The sequence below is a fragment of the Emydura macquarii genome, unplaced genomic scaffold, assembly GCF_026122565.2.
Source record: "Emydura macquarii macquarii isolate MOO-44397 ecotype Brisbane River unplaced genomic scaffold, CSIRO-AGI_Emac_v2 contig_3517, whole genome shotgun sequence".
Lineage (NCBI taxonomy): Eukaryota > Metazoa > Chordata > Testudines > Chelidae > Emydura > Emydura macquarii.
This window is the reverse complement of record NW_027133654.1, coordinates 7,372,892-7,398,711: the sequence shown is the minus strand read 5'-3', so window position 1 is coordinate 7,398,711 and position 25,820 is coordinate 7,372,892. Positions and strand designations below refer to the sequence as shown.

At 36.5% G+C, this 25,820-nt stretch overlaps 1 protein-coding gene across 1 annotated transcript in view; it reads left to right on the top strand.

The window, feature by feature from the left end:
- The window catches only part of NUP133 (nucleoporin 133), a 56,390-nt gene that overhangs the window by 12,625 nt on the left and 17,945 nt on the right, over positions 1-25,820 (top strand). The window contains exons 5-19 of the mRNA XM_067535909.1: positions 794-925; positions 2,794-2,964; positions 5,099-5,254; positions 5,340-5,410; positions 6,054-6,201; positions 8,358-8,502; positions 9,689-9,846; positions 10,796-10,887; positions 14,103-14,266; positions 15,869-15,963; positions 16,068-16,292; positions 16,616-16,738; positions 19,607-19,706; positions 23,451-23,702; positions 25,040-25,173. Of these exons, the coding sequence (XP_067392010.1) occupies positions 794-925; positions 2,794-2,964; positions 5,099-5,254; positions 5,340-5,410; positions 6,054-6,201; positions 8,358-8,502; positions 9,689-9,846; positions 10,796-10,887; positions 14,103-14,266; positions 15,869-15,963; positions 16,068-16,292; positions 16,616-16,738; positions 19,607-19,706; positions 23,451-23,702; positions 25,040-25,173 (2,166 nt within the window). The remainder of the gene's footprint in view (positions 1-793; positions 926-2,793; positions 2,965-5,098; positions 5,255-5,339; positions 5,411-6,053; positions 6,202-8,357; positions 8,503-9,688; positions 9,847-10,795; positions 10,888-14,102; positions 14,267-15,868; positions 15,964-16,067; positions 16,293-16,615; positions 16,739-19,606; positions 19,707-23,450; positions 23,703-25,039; positions 25,174-25,820) is intronic.

The following is a 25,820-nucleotide window of genomic DNA, read 5'->3' as shown; positions in this document are numbered from 1 at the left end:
AAAGCGAATAAGGAAGTGTTATTTATCTGTTAATGTAACACAAGAACCAGGGGTCACCTGAATAAATTAATAGGCACCAGGTTTAAACAAACAAAAGGTAGAAGTACTTCACACAACACGCAGTCAACCTGTGGACCTCATTGCCAGTGAATGTTGTGAAGGCCAAAAATGTAAATGGGTTAAAAAAAATTAGATAAATCCATGGAGAATAGGTCTATCAATGGCTATTAGCCAAGATGGTCAGAGATGTAACGCCATGCTCTGGGTGTCCCTTAACCTCCAACTGCCATAAACAGGGATTGGACAACGGGAGATGAATCACTTGATAATTGCACTTATTCAGTTAATTCTCTTTGAAGCATTGGCACTGGCCATTGTTGGAAGACAGGATAAACTGTCAACCTTGCCAGTTGACATTGGATTAGTCAAGATGTGTTTTTGGAATCATCTGTCGTGAAAAGTAGTAAAAATTCTGCATCTGGAACTCAAGTTCTTTGCTGGTTCTTGAATCAACAAATCTCACTTGCTCTACATATATTGGCCCCATTAAATTAACAGCAGTGAAAAGTAGTAACAATTATTTTTGTCAGTAAGACATGCAGATATGATACACTCTGCGGAGTTAGAAGTTTATATAATCAATCCTCTCCCCTCTGCTTTAGATCTGTGTGTATCTATATATTGTGTTTTTACTCATTCAAAAGAAATTTTAAAAAAATTGTCCAAGTAAAAAGTTACATCCTTATTATTGTCCACCTATATCCTATATTGACTGTGTTTCTGTAATTCCAAGTCTCTGTCAGCAATGGTTGCCACCAGTGAAGGGTTTGTACGCTATTGGCCCAGCCTTGTGCATGAAGGTTCTTATACAGAGACTTCTACAGACTTTGGAGGCGCTCTGTGCAGTTTTCTAACAGCTGTAAAGGTATAGTACAGATTTTATATACATCAGAAGTATTAATTTGATTTCTAACTTAGAAACAGGAAAGAGTATCTGGAGCATCAAGTCCTAAACTCCTAAGAGCTTTGATACATTAAACAGGTGCAACGTGAACAGTGTAACTTCATTATGGATAACTTCACAGAACTGACAAAAGGGGCTGTCTCACAGTAAGTGAGAGCAAGATCCCTTTCCTCTCAAAACTTTCAGAATGTGACACACTCGAACAGAGTGCTATTTTGTTCATGAGTTTGTTATACTAGATGTATTTTTAGGAATCCTATTTAGGAAATTAAATTTAAAAGGAGTAAACTGCAAAGATAAAATGGTGATAGGGCTACTTCTATTTCTTTTTTAACCTGTTATGTTTAACAAGGAATTTTTTCACTTAACTAAATGAACAATTACACTTCAGTATTTTAGGTGTCAGCAGATCGACCCTGCTGGAAAAATTTACCTGAATTTTGCAACTTCTAAAAATTAGCACACCCAAAGTGTAATTTAAAGGAAATGATTTTCTTTGTAGTGCAGAATTAGAATATTTATATGTAAGTTTTTTGGTTAGCAGCGTGTATTAAAATGTCCCAAAACAACACATCTGTTGCTTGTTTTATTTAAAAATAGTCTAATAAAGGAATTAAGCATCTATCAGAAAGTGAAAGCAATTGAAAGTAGATGTGCATGCATCTCAGACTTTGAAGCACTAGACTACTAAACTTATAAGATGAAACTAGGGGAAAGTTCAAATGGAACCATATCACAGCATTTTGAGAAGTGTAAACATTAATTTCAAAGCATTACATGGGATTTTAACTTTGCAATTTTTGTTGACTGAAATGGAGTTCCATAGGTAAAATCTTGTGCAATGTTTAGAAGATTAATTTTTGTCTGCCAGTATAGAACTCCACTTTAATATTTGCTTAATACAGACTTCTTTGAGTACTTTTAAATAATGTGTCTCACACAGTATGGGCTATATCCATCTCCCATGTAACACCATTGATGTCGGTGACTTTGCACAAGAGGTGAGCCTGTCCCTGTCCTTTCCAGTCACTTTTGCTAAATATTACTGCATTTCTTTTTACAGACAATCTGGCATCTTTTACAAACGCTACATTCACTATTGTTAAAATCATTTTTAAAAGATACTGAAATAAGTCTCGATGTAGCCTGGTGGTTATTTCCTTATGCAGTTAGTTGTGATGTGTCGTATGTAGGTCAGGGCACTTCAGTGAAAACAGCAAGTTACCCTTGGCAAGACTAGAAGTGATTCAAAGTACACATAGCAATTTAATTTTTTATTGTGGAGCAAAGAAATTCCTAGTAAGAAGATTATGAAAATGAGTATTAAGTTCATAAATAATAGTTGGTAAAAGTTTTAATTAAAGATGGACTATTTTTGTGACCAATAACTTTTTCAAAAAATGTGGTAAAATCCTAATTTTATCATGAATAACCTAATAAATATACACCATAATTTGAGCCTTGGAAGAACAATAAATAGTTGTTAAAAAGCACTACATCTGATACATGATTTCAGTTTTTATGTAATGCCTTATAATCTCAAGGTACACAGCATGGCATATTGAAAAGCTGATATTTTTAACCAAGTAAAGTTTTTCCCAGGCTTTCACAGCTAGCTGAGTTTTAAATTAATTTGCTGGAAAAAATACATTTCATGGTATATCTCTGCTAGTCCTTGGGTTCTTTGTACAGTAGAAAGGTTGGCTGGGTTCCCAATCCTGTTTTTCTCTTGACCTGGTACAAATAATCCTTATTTGATAGTAATTGTTGATGAAAGATGTTGGTGTGTCTTTTATATGTCTAATGTAGACATTTTTGCTTTTTGTTAGGGGGGAAGTTTTATTTTATCATCTTCAAGGGGCCAGCTAGTTCGATTGATACCAGACAGTTCTGGTAAGATCCATCAGCATGTCCTGCCTCAGGGACAAAGCATGTTTTCTGGAATTGGCCGAAGGGTCTCCTCTCTCTTGGGGATTTTGTCTCCCAGTAACGATTCTGCGGTAAGTTCAAGAAAGAGATTATTATAAATTTAATATATATAGTGCTGTGTTCTAGCTTCTTGTGTCAGTCCTTGTGTCCCCTGTCACTTACTGCTACTTAAGGACATAGTGTATCAGGATACAGAAGATCTGAAACCCACTCCATACCAATTATATTCAGTAAGGCTTAAAAGAAAAATAATTTACAGCAGTGGTTTTTAACATTTTTTCATTTGTGGACCCCTAAATATTTTTGAATGTAGGTGCAGACCCCTTTGGAAATCTTAGACATAGTCTGCGGATGCCCAGTGTTCTGCAGCCCACAGGTTGAAAACCATTGTTCTCTGATAACGACAACCTGTGGACCTCTTCGACATAGTCTGTGGATCCCGTGGTTGAAAACGACTGCTTTACAGTTCTGGTTGTGAACAGGAAGGAATAATGATCTTGCAACTGTTTTTAAATTCCCTTAGAAATCATAGGTTAGCATCTGCGTGCTCATTAAATGGATGATCCCTGCATCCAGTAAAATTGCTTGGACTTGAGTTCTCAACCTGATTTATGTTCCAGAGTCTGTGTTTCATTTGCTTCCCAGAAGATTCCATGCTTTGTGTTTGTCAAACACCAAGTCACTTAAAGCCCAGAAAATTGGACTGTACTACAGTCTGTGTTATGTATTTGTCATAGGTTATCCCTGTAGTAATTGAATGTCAAAAGCAAACTATAGTTGGTATCCTATCTAGACCTGGTATTTCTCAATAGCCTGTGCCTCCTTCATGTTTATCTCATGGAGTGACATTAGTCTTACACAGCATATTGTCTTCCTTTCTGGTCCATGAAAGACCTGAACTAGCAGTTTAATTGCTGAGTGCTTGTATATTTTCTAAGATTTTCGCCATAGGAGGACTAATTTACGTTAATCAAAAGAAATTTTAGTGTGTGCTTGACTGTATAGTATTATCATTCAAATCAGGAAATGCCAAAGTTAAGGTTGTATATAATGTAGTTGTGTTTTTGCATTCTAAGAATCTTTAATTGTGTGTCCACTTTCCCTTTATCAAATATAATGTATAATTTTCTACAAAACCCGATGTGTGGCATTTTGTAGTTTTGTATACTCTGCTTATGCTGACAGTCTCTGAAAGTCACTTACATACAAGATGAATTCCATACAAGGTGAGCAATGAATGAAGCAGGTCCCATGTCATTTGCTGCATGTTAATATTCACTTTCCAAGGTTATATAGTTGTCTATTTGTATTATTTGTGACTTTGTGATCATATTGTCATGCATATGCATAAGAAAGGACGTGGGTTAACTTGCATGTGAATATTAACTTTGGCATTTTATGATTTGAGTTCTTAAATGTACAGCTCGTATTAAAAAAAAAAAAAATTTAAAGTTAAACATCACCAAAACATCCTATCCCATGCACCTTACTAGAGTCATAGGAAAAGGTACCATTTTGTTTATCTGATGAGCTGCAGTTTTAACATTACCAGATGCACAAAGACTCATGTGGTTGCTTTTATGGAGACCTTGCCTAATTAAGTGAACATCTTACAGATGCATTGGAACTGAGGCAAGTATTCTTTCGGGTCCTTGCATCAATCAAAGCACAGTTTTTAAAGTACCCATTGAACCGTAGCCTGGTGTATGCTTGAGATGTGCAGAGAATGATACAGGGCAAATTGACAATATCTCTGCTACTGGAGAAACTATTAGTAGCACAGAGGTTCACCCTAGCCTAGATAAAGGGATGCCAGTGATTGTGGATCAGCTCAAGTTTTGTATGTGAATTTCACAAAAGCTGGAGGAGAGCATGAGATATATTTTTATTGTTTTTTGTCTTATTTTTATCCCATAAAATAAAACTTCTGTCTGGAGTTATATGGATACTTAAATCTTGTATCATAGTTAAAACAAATTGTAAACTCTTTGGGGCAAGGACCATCTTTTTCTCCTGTGGTTATACAGCCCCTTGCACAATGCGGTTCTGGTTAATGAACAGGGCTCCTAGGCACTACAGTAATATAAATAATAATTGTCAAACTGAGCATCCATATGTTTTATCAGATTAAGAGTGGAATGGCACAATATATCAAAATAGTAAGAACATACTTTGACAGGTTTTTGTTTTTGTTTGTTAATGCAGCTTTCTGGCATTCTTTGGGACAAAGAGCGATCAAGCTTTTATGCACTGACCAGTTCAAATTTAAACAAATGGGAGATAGACGATTCTACAGAACGTCAAGTTCTCAGCTGGGATATCAACAGAATCCTTAAAGAACACATCACAGATGCAATTTGGGTAAGAGGCAGTAAACTCGACAAATAAAATAGAATTGGTTTATTTCTGCTTTATTTCTGTCACTATAAATTAGTGTCTTTTACAGGGCTCTGAAAGTAACTATGAAGATATTAAAGGAGGAGTCAATGTTCAGTATTTGGATTTGCAGCGAAACCGGTAGGCTCGAGCATTCTGTCTAGCAAGAGATGAACCATGTGTTAACTTGATACATGCTTTCTATTTTCCTACATTGTTTTATATGTAAATGATTGGGATTTTAATTCCTCTGAATGCTGTTGCTGGCAAACAGAGATCTCCGTGCAAATAACTAATTGTACTAGATGTGATGGCATTAGTAACTTGTTGGTTTTAAAAATTCTTCACCCAGAATAACCCTATTAAGTGTCTGTCATTTCATGAGAATTTTCTTTGCAATAGTTTTTTTCAGGAGGTCAGTAAGCCAAATATAACTTCTGTGCCAGCAAACTAAAATAACTGTTCTGTGGCTTCTATTGGTATTACCTAAACAGTTTGATGGGAATGTAGTTTTCCACAGGTTTTCAGTTTCTAGAAACCATTGTTATTGCATTAAGAGCATTAAAACAACAAAATACTGACATATACCCTCTTGCTATTTTATGTCAGAGACTAAAGTTCCTGTTTAATAAAAATACACTTTTCTAATACTGTTGGATATCTGAAAATATTATTTATGTATGCTCCTACCTATGTTCCTGTTTTCTGAACCGTGATGCATATGCTTTTAAGAAGAAGAGTTTACCACCCTCCTATAAGTGTGTGTTTCTTTTTCAATGCATAGTGATGGACTGGTGATTTTGGCTGCAGCATGGCATCTTGGAGACAGTCCATGTCTCACCTATTACACGCTCATAACAGTGGAGGATAAAGGTTACCACATGTCTGATGATGTTGTTGTGGAGGTCACTCAATATAATCCACCGTTTCAGGTATAGAGTGATTGAACCTTTTCTCTTTATAAAGAAAATAGTTATATTTTTTCAGAGCATTCTCAGATCTAAATGAGCAATCGGGTTTTCCTTAAAGTGGATTTGGAATTGGTCTTGGAAATAATGTAAACAGGCAACATTTTTGTGTGCATTTTATTTTCATCAGAACTGCTTTAGACAAGAGCAATACTTAAAGTTCAGTGTAAAGTATTTAAATTTTATATAAGATATATAGAGTAAAAACCCACAGAAACTCTTTCCTTTTTCATAAGTTATTGCTGAGATATTATGTACTGTTTAGGTTTACTAGGTTGCCCTCTATATACTACCTTCTTAGCTATCTCTGTTGTATACAGCTTTATTATAAAACCAATTTTGAATGAATTACAAAGTAATTCATCCTCAGTGTCTTTAGTTTGAGGGAGAAGGCTGAGGGAATTTTGCTGAAAATGGGCAGCAAATACAGAAAAGTTAAGAGTAACACTTAAGAGATGAAAAGCTATTGTTGAGGTAGCTTTTAATTTTAAAGTTTGATCTTTGTATTTTTAGAGCTTTTAAACTAGTTAAATAATATTGAGTAAGAAGAAAAAAGGATACTGGAAGAGCATTTCATCCAGATATGAATCTTCTTGTGTTTATTTAAAATGAATCTTTTCTGATATTTGGGCAGTACCTGATTACATGGATTTATATACTGTAGATCAATGATTCTCAGATCTCAGTGGTTCAGGAGCCAAATTAGTGATCAGTATTACCCAAAAGAGCCACAGTAATGTGACTTTGTTTCATTTACTATGGTACTATATATTTAAACAGTATGACAGGGAAATGTTTTTGTATATATTGTAGTTGATCAAATAATACTTGTTCAGTTATTTTGCTATGAGAATTTTGTGTGTATAACTCACAGCAAAAGGATTGACCAAGTATTTGATCAACTACAATTGATTAATAACTTAGTAAAAGCATTCTGATTGGTTAATAATTAAATTACATAGTGTTTAAAATCCTGTGCTGCAAAGAGCCGCAGGAAACACCACTTGCCGCTCAAGAGTCTCCATCTGAGTATCACTGTTGAGCTTGTTTTATAGGAAAACAGCGAGAGTCCTGTGGCACCTTAAAGACTAACAAATTTATTTGGGCATAAGCTTTCGTGGGCAGAAACCCACTTCGTCAGATGTTTTATAGGGTATCGTGTTGTGTATACTGAACTAATTTTCTAATCTACAGTCGCGTGTTTATTTTTTTGTATTGATGCTCACCAAAGCCAGCTGAAGGTTCTGAATTCCATCTGATACCCCCAGTATACATTCCCTTCTTCCTCCTCAGACGCAATCATATGCTCAAAAAAGGGGCTTTGCCAGCCCTGCTGTCTGGCTTGTTAATATTTTAGATATTTTTGTTAAGAATTGAAAAACCAGGCCAACTTTGAATTTAAATTTCCTGACTTTTAATGGGTTTTTGGTCAGAAACTTAGTTTAAAATCTAAGTATAATCTGTTTGATAAGTCAAATAGTCTGCTTTACTAGCCTCTCTACTACCAATAATCTTGAATATCTCTGATAAGTCCACGTATACCTAGTTTTCAGCAATCAAATTCTTCAATTACAGATGTACTGCAGATTTCTAACAGAAATCTACAAAGTATGCTTAAAGTATATTTACTTAGGCAACCGACTCTTCACAAAAAATGTTCCATGAAATGTCAGTGTCTCTTTAATTAAATCTTTTATGTTCATGAATATTGGCTTTGACCTATTGCCTTTGTTTTCAGAGCTTTTAGCTTTGACGTAACTTTGTATGCCTGGTATTTTTTCCATGATGTCAATTTTCAAATTGGCTCTTACAATGGGTGGAGTGTAGAAAGTCTATTGAATTACTGATTTGTTCACCTCTTGTCTATCCTGATGAAAATATACCTCCATCTCTTTTGGAGTTAGCAGGTAAATAAAACAGATCTTAAATATTCTGAGCAAATTAGAATTAGAAATTGGGATCCTTTTAAAATAAATTTGTGATAGATGTGTCTGTCATATTAAAACTAAGAAAAGGAAGATATTTGTTTGTACAACTTTTTGAATGTTGTAAAGTGCTATATTAAGTGTTAAATTTTGTTTATTATTTATATATGCTGTCATTCATCTGGACATTTGCAGTCTGAAGAACTGATGTGCTGTTTCGTGGTCCCAGACTTCTTTAGCCATGCTGCCTATCTGTACACTGAAGATGAAGTCTTTGCTTGTTCAACTGGAACTGGAAGAATTTCTTTACCGCAGGAGAAAATTATATTTGGTGCACAAGGTAACAGCAATAGGAAACTTAATTTATATTAACTCCCTTAATTAATTGTATTGACAAAATGTTTCTTTTTAATTATTTCCAAACTGCATTTAGATTAAACCACTAGTTCTGGCATTCTGTTCCTTCATTCAAGGATCCCCATTTACCTCAAAATTAAAGATTGAGGTAGCATGGGCTGGTGGAATGAACAAAGGTTTGGCAATCAAAGGCCTGGGTTCTAATGTCAGTTGTTGCTGCTAGTTCTTTCTTTGGCCTGTAGTCAGTCACTTTACTACTTTGCCTCAGCTTCCCCGTCTATGAAATGTATAAGGATAAGTTGTTTGTGCAAACAAGTTTGAATATATATAAAGTGCTAAGTGTATTTTTGTTCATATACTGCTTGCAAAAAAATCTGTGATTTTATTCTACAAATGGGATTGAAACTCACTTGACATCAGACATGCAGAAAATGAAAATAAGATAGTATATTGTAACTGTACATAGGAGCCGTATTTTTAAATACTATAGAATCTTGCTTATTCTGATAGACTCATAGACTTTAAGGTCAGAACAGATCTTCATGATCATCTACTCTGATGTCCTGCACATTGTAGGCCACAGAACCTAACCCATCTACTCCTGTATAGACCCCTAACCTCTGGCTGAGTTATTCAAGTTCTTAAATCATGATTTAAAGACTTCAGGTTACAGAGAATTTGCCATTTACACTTGTTTAAACCTGCAAGTGACCCATGCACCATGCTGCAGAGGAAGCCTTCTTTGCAAACCAGATAAGTCTCTCTCTCTCCCCACCTGGAAATTTCATTCTATTTCTCATCAAAGATTTGAGTAGAATACTGTAGTGAGATCTGATGATATTATTTTACACTATAGTTCTTTTACCAGGGTAGTATGGAGTATATCATAATTAAAATAAAGCTGGACTTATTTTAATACATGAGACTATTTTATGATTCTGTGCTCTGGATTTTTTCTAAAATTAGGTTTGTCCTTTTAGTTATTATAGTATAGCATTTGGTAATCTGCAGTGGGTTTTATTGTTTGAATGATCAAGACCATTGTGCAGGACTGTTGTTGGCTGTCTCCTGGGAAAACTTAGTAAATGTCTTCTTGAAGACCAAGATATGAATGCAGCAATATATGATAGTTTTATTTTATTAAATGTCTTGTTTCTCCTTCCCATTAGGAGATAGCATTTTAGGAGCAGGTTCCTGCGCTGGAGTTCCCATTTTTTTCACCAGCAAAAGTGGGCTTGTGGCCATCTTTTCTAGGGAGAATGTGTCTGTGCTTCCTGAAGACCTTGAGGATTCCCTGTCATCTTCTGTAGCTGGACCAAACAATGAGGTAATATTTAGTATGAAAATTCAAAACCTCATAATGCAAAACGAAAGTGTGCCTATAGTTTACTCACTTTCACATTTTCATTCACAGAAACTTTTATTTTTGGTATAGCTCTAACTGAAAATAATTTCCAAAACCCAAAACAGTTTCACAATATTTTGAAATTCTCAATAAAATTGACATTTGTCAACCAGCTCTACTCTTTTAAATAATGTGTTGTTATACTTCTAATTTTTTATCATGTAACCAACACTTTCTAATGGGGGAAAAAACGAGTTGGTATTTGACTTTCAATACAATATGCATTTACTAAAATCTCAGGAGTTACTCTGTCAAGAATATTTTTCCTAAAATAAAATATTTTGCCCAAAATGTGTTTAGAGAGGGAGAAGCAGGGCTTTTAAGGGGCTGATCTGTTCTGTCCTTTGCAGATAACTGAGAACGAATTGGTCATTATCCCATTCATCTTACCCTCTTGGTTCAGTTGCTCTAGTATCTCATAATGGAGGGATCTTATGACCGTTACTTTGGCTTAGATCAACCTGTACAAACTGTTACCTTTGCCCTCAGCTTTTTTTTTTTTTTTTTTTTTTTGTGATCAGCAAGACCACCCCATAGGAATGAAGTCTTTTTTTATTTTATTGAAATTGTTGCCTCTAAGTGTTAACATTTTACCCCATTTCTTCTGTGCTAATCTAAAAAAATGAAAATTAGAATACATTTCTTTGGAGTAATGAAGTTTGCCTATAGTTTGCACAGTGTTTTGAAGTCAAACCACTACGTATTTCTTTAATAGTAAATCTTCTTGCTTGTTTTTTAACTTTAGGGGTTGGCATGTCTGTTATAATTCTACACCATTGTTATTTTAGAAAGTTTACTGTCCTTTGGTAATGAGGTTTGTATTTGCCTATCTGCCCTTCAGTCTAAATTTTTACTTTACTTTACATTTCAGAGCTCTGCATTTGATGCTATCACTAGAATGGAGATTATAGCACAAGAGGATAAAACTAAATTACTGAAAGCTGCTTTTCTACACTACTGCAGGTATGAGGAGTCATTCCCTCAGTATAGTAGAGCAGACAGATTTGTTTTTAATTAAGGGATTCTCTTGTTAAAAATAAAATTCATGCTAACGAATTAAAAATCATGATGTACCCATATTTAATATATTCCTTTTCTAGAAAAATGTGTGCACACCTTGGACACTATTGAGTAAATTGTTATTGACAATTTTTTTGACTAGCTGTTTTATTTTCCCCAAAATGCTTTTCATATTGGTTGCATTTTTCTGAATTTTCAACATACATATCCCTTCCCCCTCAAAAACCCAAACCAACAAAAAACAAAAAAAAACCCAACAGCCCCACATCAAATTGTTAAAAATGTTAAGTACATTTTTTGGTTTTCAAAAACATTTTTCAGTATTTAGTTTTTTCTGTTAAAATTCACAAGAAATTTTGTAAAGATCCAATTTAAAAAAAAAATTATTGCATGAAATAATTGGCATTTTTGGACCAGCTAGACAATGATCCATGTTAGAAAGGAGCAGACTTGTATAATCATTTTTACAGCTATAACCTGACAGAGCTGGTATTAATGATCTCATTGACAAATTTTGTGTGGCTGTTCTCTGAGTAACTGGCACTGGTGAAGAAAGTTAGGGAATAATGGAAAAATCCTGACTATTTTATTTACGTTTAAATGGGCCATTTTCAGTATTACTTTAGAAGATATTTTTTATACAGAGCCATGAAAGTGTATAGTGCTTCTCAAAACACAGTCACTGCCCTGATAAATGTGTGATTTTAAACTGACTAAAACAATAGGAGGAGATAAACACAAGAAATGATGGAGTGACCCAAGGATGAAAATAGTAAGCTTGTGTGCTTGCTTAATGATTTGTGCAGATGTCAGCTGCAGACTTACATTTTTTATATTAGTACATAGAGACTATAGTAAACTATAATCTATAACATTAAGCCTCCTAGAATAATTGAGGTTGGAGAAAGAACTTAGAAGAGAGGATGGAGGCATGGAAGAGAGAGTCAGAACAGGGTTCCAGGTATAAGGGGTTGCATGAGAGATACAAAGACTTGTATAGGAGAAGTGCATGAAGGTGACTGTCAGGCGAAGTGGAGAGATAAGAAATTGAGTTGTGCAGATCCTTAAATGCAAGGAGGAGAGCCTGAATTCATCTATGAAGAGAGAAATCAGTGAGCTCATTTCTTGGTGTAGAAAGTTGTGACCCTAGAGGTGAATGGGGGAATTGATTTGTGGCAGCAGGTTGAGCAAGGTATTAGTAAGAGAACAAGAGGCAGTGAGGCTCATCAACATGGAGGCTGAAACTGAAGGATAATGGTGGGGAACTGGGAAGCGAGCCAGGGGTTAGATGGAGAGAAAGGAGAAGAGTGGTTGACCAAGCAGGGATGTTTTTTTGGCTGAAGGAGAGTAGAAAGCAGCTGTGGAGAAACAGAAGGAATGGGAGAAGGGGAAGGTGGCAGTTGAGACAGAAGATAAGAGGAAATATGGTGAGAGTTGAAAGGATGGGATGAAGTCATGGTGCAAACTGGGAGTGCTAAATGGAAGCCCTGGTGAGGGAAACTGTGAAAGTGAGCCATTATTTGGAGAAAGATGCTATTGGATCAAATGATACCAGATATGATAAGGAATGGCTAATCTGAGTCATATGGTAGGTGACACTTAAATGAATACTTTCCCTCAGTTTTTGATAAGGGTAACAAGAAACTTGGGGGTAGTGGCAGGGTGGCTAATGGAAACGAGGATATGGAAGTAGAAATTACCACTTCCAACGTGAAAGTCAAACAGCTTAAACCAAATCAGGAGGCCCGGATAATCTCCATCCAAGAATATTACAGGAACTGCCACATGAAATTGCAAATCCAATGGCAAGGATTTTTAAGTCCTACCCTATGACTAGAGAATTGCTAATATAGTACCTATTTTTAAGAAAGGGAAAAAAGTGATCCAGGAAACTGCAGGCTTGTTAGTCTGACCTCAGTTGCATGCAAGGTCTTAGAATAAATGTTGAAGGAGAAAGTAGTTAAGGACATTGAGGTAAACAATAATTGGAATAAAGTACTACATGGTTTTACAAAAAGTAGATCATGCCAGACCAACCTGATCTCTTTCTTTGTGAAGATAACTGATTTTTTTAGACCAAAAGCAGTAGATCTAATCTACCTAGATATCAGTAAGGCATTTGATACAGTTCCACATTGGAAATTATTGTTAAATTAGAGAAGATGGGGATTAATATGAGAATTGAAAGGTGGATGAGGAACTGGTTAAAGGCAAGGCTACAGTGGGTTATACTGAAAGGTGAACTGTCAGCCTGGAAGAAAGTTACTAGTGGAGTTCCTCATGGATCGTTCTTGGGACCAATCTCATTTAACATTTTTATTAATGATCTTGGCACAAAAAGTGGGAGTGTGCTAGTAAAATTTATGGATGACACAAAGTTGGAAGGTATTGTCAATATGGAAGAGGACTGGAATATCCTATAAAAAGATCTGGATGACCTTGAAAACTAGAGTAATAGAAATGGGATAAAATTTAATAGTGCAACATGCAAGGTCATGCAGTTAGGAACTAACAAGAATTTTTGCTATAAGCTGGGAACGTATCAGAAGTGACAGAGGAGTAAAAAGATTTGGGTGTATTGTTTGATCACAGGATGACTGAGCTGCCAATGTGAGGTAGCCATGAGAAAGGCAAATGCAATCCCAGTATGCATCAGACGAGGTATTTCTGGTAGAGATAGGGAAATATTGTTGCCATTATATGAGGCACTAGTAAGATTCTTTCTGGAATACTGTGTGCAGTTCTGGTCTCCCATGTTTAAGAATGATGAATTCAAACTGGAACAGGTGTAGAAAGAGCTATTAAAATAAGAGGAGTGAAAAACCTACCTTATGAGAGAAGACTCAAGGAGGTTGGCTTGTTTAGCCTAACCAAACGAATGCTGGGGGAGATATGATTGCTCTCTCTAAATATATCAGAGGGGTAAATGCCAGGGAGGGAGAGTCGTTATTAAAGTTAAGTGCTGCTGTTGACACAAGAACAAATGGGTATAAACTGGCCATCAATAAGGTTAGGCTTGAAATTAGACACAAGTTTCTAACCATTAGAGGAGTGAAGTTCTGGAATAGCCTTTTAAAGGGAGCAGTGAGGGCAACAAGCCTAACTGGCTTCAGGATTGATTACAGTTTATTTTATGCAGCCTTTCTCTTTTATTTCAGAAAAGATATCATCAAAGCACAGAGCATGGTTGTTGAGCTCTTTCCCCCAAATGCAGACCTAGATTCTGATACTGAACTAGATAAAGCTGTAATTCAGATCAGTGTAGACTTAGTGGATGACTACCCTGCATCTGACCCACGATGGGCTGAATCTGTACCGGAAGGTAAGGATTAATATTATTTGCGGTTTGTGTGTGTGAAGTTGTGCATAGTTTTAGTTTAAAAAGTAAATCATAAGGTAAGCTTTGCGCTCCCATGAAATGGAGGCAATTTTTGGGACTTGTGGATTGCTCAGTATTCAACAACTTGCATTGATTGCACGTTTTGATCTTTCTTTCCCCACCAGTCAATCACCCTCTCTCCCTCTTCTCCAACTAATCACCAGCAACCTCCCCCCAATTTCTCCTATGCACTCTCAAATCTACTTTCAAGGGGGTAAGGAGGCTTTTGCCTTTGACCACTGTGTTCCTGCCTGGCAACCTCTACTCTAAAATAGCTCCTTTCACTCCTTGTAATTCTGCTGTTTCTCTAGTAATGCTAAGGAGAGGAGGGCAGCAGCTGTTTCAAAGGGAGCTTCATGCAAAGGCTAAGTGCTACTTTCTTACCTCCCCAACCCCAGTTGGAGAAATCTGGTGTAGGTGAAGCACTAAAGCAGGCCACCTTCTCGATCAGACGCTCCTTCCTCAGCAACTACCCAGGAGAGGAGACCTTCCTTTAGATCTCCAGGCAGCAATTGCCCAGACCTGAGCAGGGACTTGACTGGAAGATTTATCTGTAGCATGTATGGAAAAATTATGCTTTTTTTGCTGTCATTTCTACCTTGCAATCTATAAGAAATTGTGAAATATCAAATACTAAGTCTTTAAAGATTCACAACATATTGAAAAATAGCTATTATATTATGAATACATTATTTACATTGATTTCCTGCTAGTGCAAAAACTGGAGTTGATTGATCAAATGCTTGGAAATAAAAATAAAATCCTGCTAAACCTACTCATAATGGAGACTGCAGACACAACTGTTCTTGGGAGTTTCACATCTTAGCAGTCTTCTAATAATAGAGTATGTAGAAGTTGTGAGAATTCTGAAGCAGTAAAATGTACCGTGGTGCCCTACTGGAATGTCAAACACACAGATATACTTGAGGAAGCCTCCACTCCACTCACTGGTTCCTTAGAGTCTTGATTCCTTTGTGTAGAAATATTATCAGGATTCTCAGATTCAAACCCTTAGGGAAGGCGTGAACTTGGGCAACCATATTTAAAGCAGCATTACATGGCCACATCTGGGGGTGAGCTTCTACCTCAAGAGAGAGAAATTTCTTTTTGCTTTGCTAAGCCCATGTGTGCATGGAGCGTCCAAACTGTGCAGTGGTGGAGGTGCATTAGGTCTTTAATAAACCCTTTAATCAGGATGCAGATATTTATCTTCATTTTAATGTTGTCTGTCTTACATATTTATATATTTGTTTTATTTATATTACAAAAACTTAGTTTTAAGTTGTGTTTTCAATCTCAAGGTCGAGACAAGGTGGTCTGATGTTTTAAAAAAAAAAAAAAAAAAGTCTAGTCTTTGTGTATCAGTTTTAGTTAGTATCAAATACGTTCTTTTCAAGGATTTGCGCTGGTTAGTTTTTTGTAGTAATTAAAGACAGAAAAGCTGCAAAATGTAGGAGATCTTAAATTCCAACTGCAATACCATAGGCATTTTAAAAAGTGCTCTTAGCTAAAATCTTGTCTTCACACACCACACACTCTTTCCAGAAGCAGCTGGTTTCAGCAATACATCCCTTATCCTCCTCCATCAGCTGGAAGATAAGACGAAAGCCCATTCCTTCTTCATTGACTTTCTTCATCAGGTAAAGTCCTAAAATTCTGCTGGCATGAATGAGGGGCATTGTTATTTCTTACATTATGTTAATCGTTTTTTGCACATTGCTTGAAATTATTTTTTTTACAAAAGGTTGGCTTATTTGAGCGTCTGGGCAGTTTTCCAGTAAGAGGGATGCCAATGGCAACTCGACTGTTGCTCTGTGAACATGCAGAAAAGTTAGCAGCAGCCATTGTTCTCAAGAACCACCACTCCAGACTGCCAGACTTGGTGAACACTGCTATATTGATTGCTTTAAACAAAAGGGAGTGTGATATTTCACAAAGTCTTACCCCTGCAGATGTTTTCTTTAGAGAGGTAAGACGAGGAAGTCTCCTTGATGAATTGGAACCCTTTTTATGATGAATTCTTGTGTTGTAAAAACTGAAATACATGTGATTGCTTTGTGTTCAGAAGCGAGAAGGCTTATAACGCTTAATAAAACAAAACCCAGCTAATATAACTAGATGTTTTCATTATCCATATAAATGTTTAATACTTTTTTATATTCCAGTAGGCTGTTTAATCAAGATTCCGTTAATACTTCAATATTTTCATAGATAGTAATCATTTAGCTGTCACAGATCACCTGATAATGGGTAGGCTTGTGTTCAGTGCAAATATTTTTGTATGTTTTACAGGTATCCCAGATAGATACCATCTTTGAATGCTTATTAGATCATGAAGAGCAAATCTTGAAGGATACACCAATTGAATCCATTGAGTGGGCCCAGATTGTTGTCGATGTGAACAACATCATAAAGGTACCAAATTGCATTGATTAAGCAAAACATTCAAGAAAAAAAAATCAAGACCAGAATTTAGCAAGTTGATTCCCACCCTACTTTCTGAGGTGTTAGTAAGAAATGGAAAGTTGAAAAGAATGCAGTATTGTGAATAAATAGTATAAAGAACAGAAAAGAGAAATAAAGAAAACGCAAGCATTATTTGTAAATATAGAATTGTAGAAATGTAGGACTGGAAGGGACCTCGAGAAGTCATCAAGTCCAACCCACTGCTCTGAGGCAGGATCAAGTAACCATAGACCATTGCTGACAGGTGTTTGTGCAACCTGTTTTTAAAACTTCCAATGATGGGGATTCCATAGCCTCCCTTGGGAGCCTATTCCAAAACTTAACTACCCTTATAATTGGAAAGTTTTTGCTCATATGTAACCCTTGCTGCAGATTAAGCCCATTACTTCTTGGCCTACCTTCAATGGACATGGAGAACAATTGATCAGTCAGTTATAACAGCCCCATAACATATTTGAAGACTGTTATCAGGTCCCCCCTCACTTTTCTTTTCTCAAGACTAAATTTGCCCAATTTTTTTAACCTTTCTTCTGAGGTCAGGTTTTCTAAATCTTCTGTCATTTTTGTTGCTGTCCTCTGGACTCCCCTAAATTTGTCCATATCTTTCCTAAAGCCTGGTGCCCAGAACTGGCTACAGTACTTCAACTGAGGCCAGTGCTGAGTAGAGCAGGACAATTACCTTCCATGTTGTATATACAACACTCTGTTAATGTACCCCAAATGATATTAGCCTTCTCGCAACTCTGTTACATTACTGATTCATACTCAATTTGTGATTCATTATTAACCCCCGTATCCTTTTCAGTAGTACTACCCTCCTAGCCAGTTATTATCCATTTTGTAATTGTGCGTTTGATTTTTCTTTCCCAAGTGAAATAATTGTAAGTCAGTTTTCCCACCTGATTAATAAGAAAAAGGACCTTGCAATGTTAAAATTAAAACAGTCATTCCACCAACTTCACATACCCCCAGTTGAAAGTAAAATCAATAAAGAAGGCCCATCTGGATAGGAAACTTTAAGAAATACTTGGATTTTGCAAATCTAATTTTACTTTTGTCATTTAATATAGGCTACATAAATACCAAATACCACATGCAAGAATATCAAGATACTAATAATCAACATGTAATGTAGGATTTTGTTATATAGATATTATTAATAGCATCATGTAAACTTCTGGACCTGCTCAGTCCAGTAGAAATTAATAAACTTCAAGAATTAAGAAAACAAAACAAAGCCCAGTGCCAAATATGGAACACCTTTTAACAAGGCTTTTACTTCAGCCTTTCCAAATATAAGAAGGACAAAGTGTAGGGATAGAGTAAAAAATACAGAAAACAGTAATTTGCATTTTTTGGCTGAACAAAAATGATGCAATATGTATTAATTGTTTAGTAACAAATGAGTATTACTGATATTAAATTGGTAGAGTTAGATGGTTTCACGTACAGTACAGGAATTATTTATGGCTCTTCCAAGCCCCACAAGCTTGGCAGTGAGTTCAGTCATGGGAAATTCTTGTCTACTGCTCAATACAGTAACGTGTAGTTCTCATAGACAAGTTGGCCAAATAGAAGAACTAGCCAGTAATTAGTAGGAGAGTGCACAAAACAAGTTTTAAGAAGGATCAGTTAGATGCCTCGTCTCCCTTTCAGTATCCAACCACAGTGTAAAAAGGAATATGTAAGGAGATTCACAAAGGGGGAAAAATAACTCACCAGTTGCCTGTCACACTTCATATATGTTTTGTAGTAGTCTTTACAAATATACTAGTAACTCTCTCTAAACAAGAGCGACAAAAGACTTTCTGAATATGACCTTGTTAGTGGCAGTATCACAAAAAAGGAAAATACTCAAAACAGCGTAGTCCACATTCAATCCATCCGTCAATGCCAACGCAAGATATGCCACAGTCTGACTACTTTACATGAAGATAATGTCCATCATCTGTTTAACAATATGTCTCCACTCCAAGAAGTGTCATGCCAGATAAAAGCTTTCTGAACTTTCTAGTCTGGCATGGATATATTCCAGAAATATAGAATTACATTTCAAAATATTGTCAGAACAGACTAACACAACTGTAGTGAACCGTATGTGATTTTCCTCTGCAGTATTATCTTGAGCCAATTTCTCTCAGAATTCTGGCAGAAACCAAGTGCTTAGGCAGCTCAAGCCCCAGAAAATCAGAGGCACTGACCCCAATAATATGTCAAATCACCCACTTTGACCTTCTTTCTCCCTGCTAAATCCCAGAAGTTTAATCTTGGATTTGTTCTCATTTATATGATGATCTTGATGACCTGATTCAATCTCAGTTCTTTGTTGTTCCACTACATCTGTCTTGCCCAATTATTAGAGCGATGGCCATGAACTGCAGCAATGCACAGGAGCAGGGAGAAAGACAAGCATTAGATGGAGGTGGACAGGTTGCCCACATCCTCTGAGTTCAGGAGCCAGCAGAAGGACTGAAGTGGGATTGCGTGTACATGATGACTGTCCCTCCTGAACTGCTCCTCATGGGAACCTTAAAAGTAGCAGGATGGCTAGAAGCCAGGGGAGACTGTTGGTAGCATATGTGCATAGCATATGTGCATAAAAGAGTACTTACAGTTCTTGGGCATGTACATTAATGCTCCTCGCTAGGCTTCTGCATGCTTTCCTGCTCTTTGTGAGTTGCATGCAGTAGTGGGGGGGTGACATAAAAATGGGCATAGGAAAACGTGGCAGAAGTGCTTAAGCAAGTATACTTTTCAGGAATGCTCAAGTTTGTGAAATTTGACAAGATTTTAAGGTGTCTGTTTAATGTTGTACAGGATATGCTACAAGCTGCCAGTCAGTATCGCCAGTCTAGAGCTTCTTTATATAAAACAGGATTGCTCCTGGAAAGAGAACCTGAATATGTTCCATGGACAGGTGAGAATAGTGAAAACATTAGGCAAATTAATATGAGTTTTAAAGCATTAGCAAATATTGTTCACATGTTTCAGAACGTTTTGATTATGTCATCTGAAGTCTTTGCTTTAGCTCAAACTGTAAATATTAAACTGGACAATGCTGTGATTACCTATTGTTAGCTTATACGTAAATCTCTATATGGATAGTAGAACCTAATGGTTTAGTTTGTTTAATTAATGGTTGGTTTCTCCATTACTTACAATATTCCTTTAAGCTTGTACTGGATACTGAGAATCAAAACAAAAGTGCCAAAAGTTGGGAGGCAGAGCTAATTTTTGTTTTTAGTGTGTCCTGACTCTACCTGACAAAATCATGATTTTTTTGTGTAACTTTAAAATGAAGCAAAAATTCTTAATCTTACTCAGTTTAAAACAGGCAGGTAGAGTTTGAGGCCCTCTGTCAAGAGTAAGAAACTGACAGTTGCTTACTTGCTTTTCTGTTGAGTATTTGTGCTTTGCTACTTGAGAATGCAATGTTATGAAAACTTGTCAGAACAAGTTTTGTTTTGTAATGTAAACATTTTAAAGTTTTTTGGGTTTTTTTGGCCTTTGTCCATGTGGACTCCTCTTATGGTATGTACATGCCTCATGCATCCAATATCAAAATCTTTGGAACAGCAGGGTTTGTTGACATTATGTTTGTGTCCTACATGTTGTGGTGACCCCACATCCAAGGACACATATATCTCAGATTGGCCCTGACCACTTCTGTTCCCACTTGCCTATCCGTGGCAGCAAGATTTATCTCTGTGGTGTCTGCTGCCCTCTATCTCATAGTGTCTTTTCTTTGAAACTGATAATTAAGGTAGCTAGTCTAGTTAGTTTAGGGAGATATTTTTGTCAGTTCCTTATATGTTCTGCTATTAATTTATTCTTTTCTTCTGACTACTCTGTGTTTCCCTGCTTAATGGCTAAGTCGAAATCCTCAGGCTTTGAGCCATGCCCATCACGTAATGGAGTCAGTCTGCTAACTGATGGGCATGGTAGATAACTCTTGGTTGGCCAACAGCCATGTCCTGGACCATTGCTCTGTATGCAGGTCCTGATCCACCAGAACCACTGCTCCACAGATACTTAGCTGAAATTCTACCTGTTGGAGCAGTTGACAAGATGCTAAAAGATGCTTCCCAAACTTCAGAAACAGACATTCTTCCCAGAGATCCCCATTCTTCAGCACCTTTATAAGTAGGGATACTCCTATTACCTATATCAAGAAAAAGACATCAGTCCTTTCAGCTCCTATCAACACTCCAAACAGATTTTAGCATTGGTTACACGCTTGGTGCCAAAGCCCTGTATCGCTTACATCACATTGAGGCAAGGCAAATCTGATCATCTCTCTAAGGGTGGCTCAGAGTGGCAGTCCTCTTTTCCAGAGAGAACAAAAAAATAAAACAAAAGTCATGGGTTTTCTGATTCTTGTTAACTGACCACAAAAATCTAATTAGTTGAGACTGCATAGTACGGGCACTCTTCACCCGGCTCCAAGTAAAATCAGATCTACTCCCAAAACCAAAATTCGGTATTGGCAATGGCTCCTTGTTGTCACCAAGATCCTTGGTACCAGACCCAATACTGATACAAAAGTCTTCAACAGTATCGGCAGACAGTTCAACTACAGACCTTGAGGCACCAGCCTGATTACCAGTGCTACCAGCACCAACCTTCACAGTACCAAAAAGAACCAAGTCTTCAACACCAGTGCTCTCCATCTCATTAGAGAAAGGTCAGCACCACTTGTAGGCAGATTTACTTTTCTTCCTCTTCTCCCACCCCTTCTTTCTTGGTAGAATCAAGCAAGGACCCTTCTCCAAATGTTCATATCTCCCCTCAACTTGTGGTGTTCCTTGGCGGACATCACCTTTGAACCTCAGTACCTCTCCAGCTCTATTAATTTGGCTTACCACCCTGGCTTTCCTGGGCATTCTGGAACCACTCTTGGAACTGTTCTTACCCTTCCTGCAAATGACCTAGATCATCTTCTCCAGTCAGGTTCCTTACTAGGCCAGTCAGCAAAGCAGGTCTCCAAAGGAAACGAGAGGAGGAAGCAGAGGAGTTAAGAGGAAGAGAAGTTGGAAATACTCATTTTAATGTGATGAATGTTGTTACTATTAAAGTCTTATGCTATGAGAGAGGACATAACATTTATTCTCCTCCTCTCTCTTAATCTCTACTGCTCTGATCTCTCAGTCACTTGTTAATTTGATTCTGTTCTCATGTATATTTGCTCCTTCTCCAGTAGAAGTGTTTACTTTTCACAAATTAAAATCTCTCGAAGCCACTGAAGACTAATTTATGCCAGGGCACCCATCGTTGCAGCTGAATCAGCAGTGGCATGAATAGTAACTCTGAGAAATGTTGCATCTGACAAAGTGGGTTTCTGCCCATGAAAGCTTATGCTCAAATAAATTTGTTAGTCTTTAAGGTGCCACAGAGCTCTCGTTTTTCTGATGAATAATTCGCTAGTTAAGACTTACGAGTGTTAGTGCGCTACGTTGATACGTGCAGAACCTTGTATCAGTATTCATAATGTAAAAGAAAAATGGGAACATTTTAAAGAAATAGCTAATTTCATTGCAACTTTTTTCAGGGTCACTGACAAATTCAAATTTAAAATTTGCATTGTGATAGTGTATTTGTATGCTGAGTGTTAGAGAACTTCATTATATATTTGTTTCTCCCTATTTTCTGTTTCCCCACTGGTATTTTGAGTCACACCAACAAGTGGTGTACATATCCATCATAGCCCTAAATAAGACATTTCCAGGCCCCTCTCTCCCCTCCCCATGGCTCTGCTCAGACAGGTTCCTAGCTACTTCTCACAGCAGTTTATGCACCTCCCCGCTTCCTTCTTCTGTGGTCTTCCAGTACATTCCTGCTTTGTGGACAAAATCTGAGGAGCGAAAGATTCCCCATTCACTTTCCTTCTGGATCTATGGAAGGACCCCTGCGCTGCTATTTGTTGCCCTTCGGATAGTTCTTGGGAGGAACTTAGTCAGATCCTGTTGTATTCCCCCAGCTCTATGGAAATGTCCCAAGAAAAAGCTGCCTCCCTGGCTTACTTGTACACTACTTCCCTACCGCCCAGCTTAGTTCTGTTTAGGGATCGCAGGGAGGGGAGTAACATCTTCCCTGCCACTGCTCTCTTACTTTCTTTTGTTCCTGTGGGATCTTGACATTGTCCATAGTTCTTAAAAATTTTAACATAGAAATTCAGAAATTGTGCCATTTATGCCAATGAGAAATAGTGAAAAAGCAGCAGCCAGCTGAACTAAGACATCAGCAACTGTACTTTTGTTATGTTCCTTTTAAACACACTCAGGGGAAGTGTGTACATGTGGATTGCCAGAGCAGCGTATCAGTGTGATAACTTCACATGCTAGTCTAGGGCACAGGTAGGCATTGACAGAAGCACAAAGTAAATACTGAAAACATGAGATACTACAATCATCTAGATATTGTGATACAAGGTGCTATTTGTAACAGTAGTATGTGTTAAAAAATCGGATAAAAATGTAGTTTTTGAGTACATAGTGTCCCTTTAGTCTTGAAATTAAAAGAAAATTCTTGTCTATATTTGTGCATTTTGTTGTGTATCTGTCTCTTTACTGCCTATAATTATGCTCCCTTCATGCTATCACATAGAGTCACAAGCTAATTATAGAATCTCATTTTTAAAATGTTTGTTTTTTGTCTTTCCAAGCATCTAGTGGTCCAACTGGCATACGAACAACAATAATACATCAGCATGGAATTATTCTGAAGGTTGTTTATCCTCAAGTGGACAGTCACCTCCGAGGCATTGTGGCTGAACAGTTGGTGGCACTGCTAGATTGCTTTCTAGATGGCTATGTTTCTCAGCTTAAATCTGTGGACCGACCTGCCGATCAAGAGAAATACAATAATTTGGAAATGGAATATGTTCAGAAAAGATCAGAACTTTTGTCTCCTCTTCGTAAGTGCTGATCTTTTTTCTTTAGTGTAAGGATTAATATTTATCTAGGAAACAGTGCATGTAATATTTGGATTCAAGCAAATACAAAAAGTAAAAAAAAATTAATTTTCCCCATCAAGAGTAAAATGACATTTATGCACATACTTGTACATGCACATTCCTATGCAGCGAATTAGCTGTTGGTTTGTACTATTTAATGGGAAATTTAACTATAAAAGTAAATTGAAGTAAATGGAATTCTTATTGTATTTATCCTAAATCAAAACTGTGTAGCAGACAAAACTCTGCTTCCTGAATTGTAAATTCCGTTCATTCTTTCCAATTACTTATTGTATAGCCTGATGCCAAGAACTTGGTATGACTTGACAATGTCGGATGAAAATAGCTTTAAACTATATTTTTAAGTAGGTCTACTTTGTTACCACTTAGCCATAAATCTGTCTGTCTGAATATGAAGTGGTACGATGTTTATCTAGCAGCAGAAATGTTAATTGTATAATGTTAATTATATATGATTTTAATAATCATAGCTTAACTTGTCATTGATGTGGCCTGAATATTTTGGGTTGAATAATGTAATCTTGGTAACAGGGCTCCCTTATAAAGGATAACACAAAGGAAAAAATTAATAGAACCATTGAATATTAAACTCATCATCTTTTAAAATTAGAATTAGCGAAGTCTTTGAAAATTCTGTTCTAAGTAAAGAAATTGCATGTGTTAGTCTTTTTGTACTAACATACATATATTCTGGTGGCTTGTAAATCTATACAAGTTCTGTAGTATTGTATTCAGTGTAAAGCTTTGATTTCCTTAACAGCACACTGATGGCCCTTGAATCACTTGGAAATTTCTCTTGACTTTACTTGGATCAAAATGGAAGTAACCAATAATAAATATATTGTGTATATAAATCTAGTAATCCTTATAATTGTTCTGTACATTGGCAAAATGTCTTGTCTTGCAACTGTCTCACTTGTGGTGATGCCTGATTATGAAGTGTAAATATTTATGAAAGATTTTCAAAGAGTGCAAATAGGAGTGGTGTGCTTACTTTCAGAGGTAGCTGGTACCTAACAGCCCTGTGTGGCTCTGAAAATCTCCCCAAATATATTGTACTACTTACTATATTTATTATACATTTATGCATGTTTACATAAGCGCACACATCAGTTGTGGTTTGAAAACACAAATCAATGCATCCTTGAGGTACAAATATTTTTCTGTTGTAGATATTTTGAATTTTTTTTTATCGTTGTGATCCGAGACAGCATGCATCCTCTTGCAGACAAAGACAAGTGTGTTTGATTGACTTGTTTCTCTTCTGGGTCCTCTAGTTTCCCTGGGACAGTATCAGCTGGCAGCTGCTTTAGCAGAAAAATATTGTGACTTCGATATCTTGGTACAAATGTGTGAGCAGACTGATAATCAGGCCAGACTACAGCGTTATATGACACAGTTTGCAGATCAGGTAACTTTTTTCTTACTCATTTAGACAGTGTTCTGCAATAAGATGGGATATTAATCATTGCCAGCAAAACACTGGTGGTAATTTTAGGCTTTCAAAATCCAGTTAATAGACTTAGATATCTTAGGTCATTTTTATATTTAAAAATTATTTTCCTATTCTTCTTATTCTCCATTCTAAGTGGTACAAATTAAAATGAATCTTGCTGACTAAAAAGATTGTATCTAGAAATGGGATTTTAGCTGGTTTAGTGAGTGGTATCCCTGTTCTGATATTTTGTTAGCTTCAGGATATGAGTTTAAACTGGAAATTCAGTGGTCAGTTTAGTTACTACTAACAATTTTTATCTGTTTTTCTTTATTTTCTTTAATCATTTTCTTCTGAGTGTCTTTGGTAATAAAGTAAAATGTTTTAAGTAGTTTAACTCGCCCGTACTACATAATATATATTTAATCCTAATCTATTTCTAAGTGTTGCAAATACATGCACAAGGTAAAGTTACTTGTGGTGTTCTGGAGTCTTCTGTCTTTGCAAGTGGTTGTGAGACTTCCCCAATCATGCATCTAATTTAAAGTCTTGTAAAAAGATAATTGTTTAAGGTGGTTTCATATATCACTCAGAAAAGATACAAATAAAAGAATCCTTGAGTT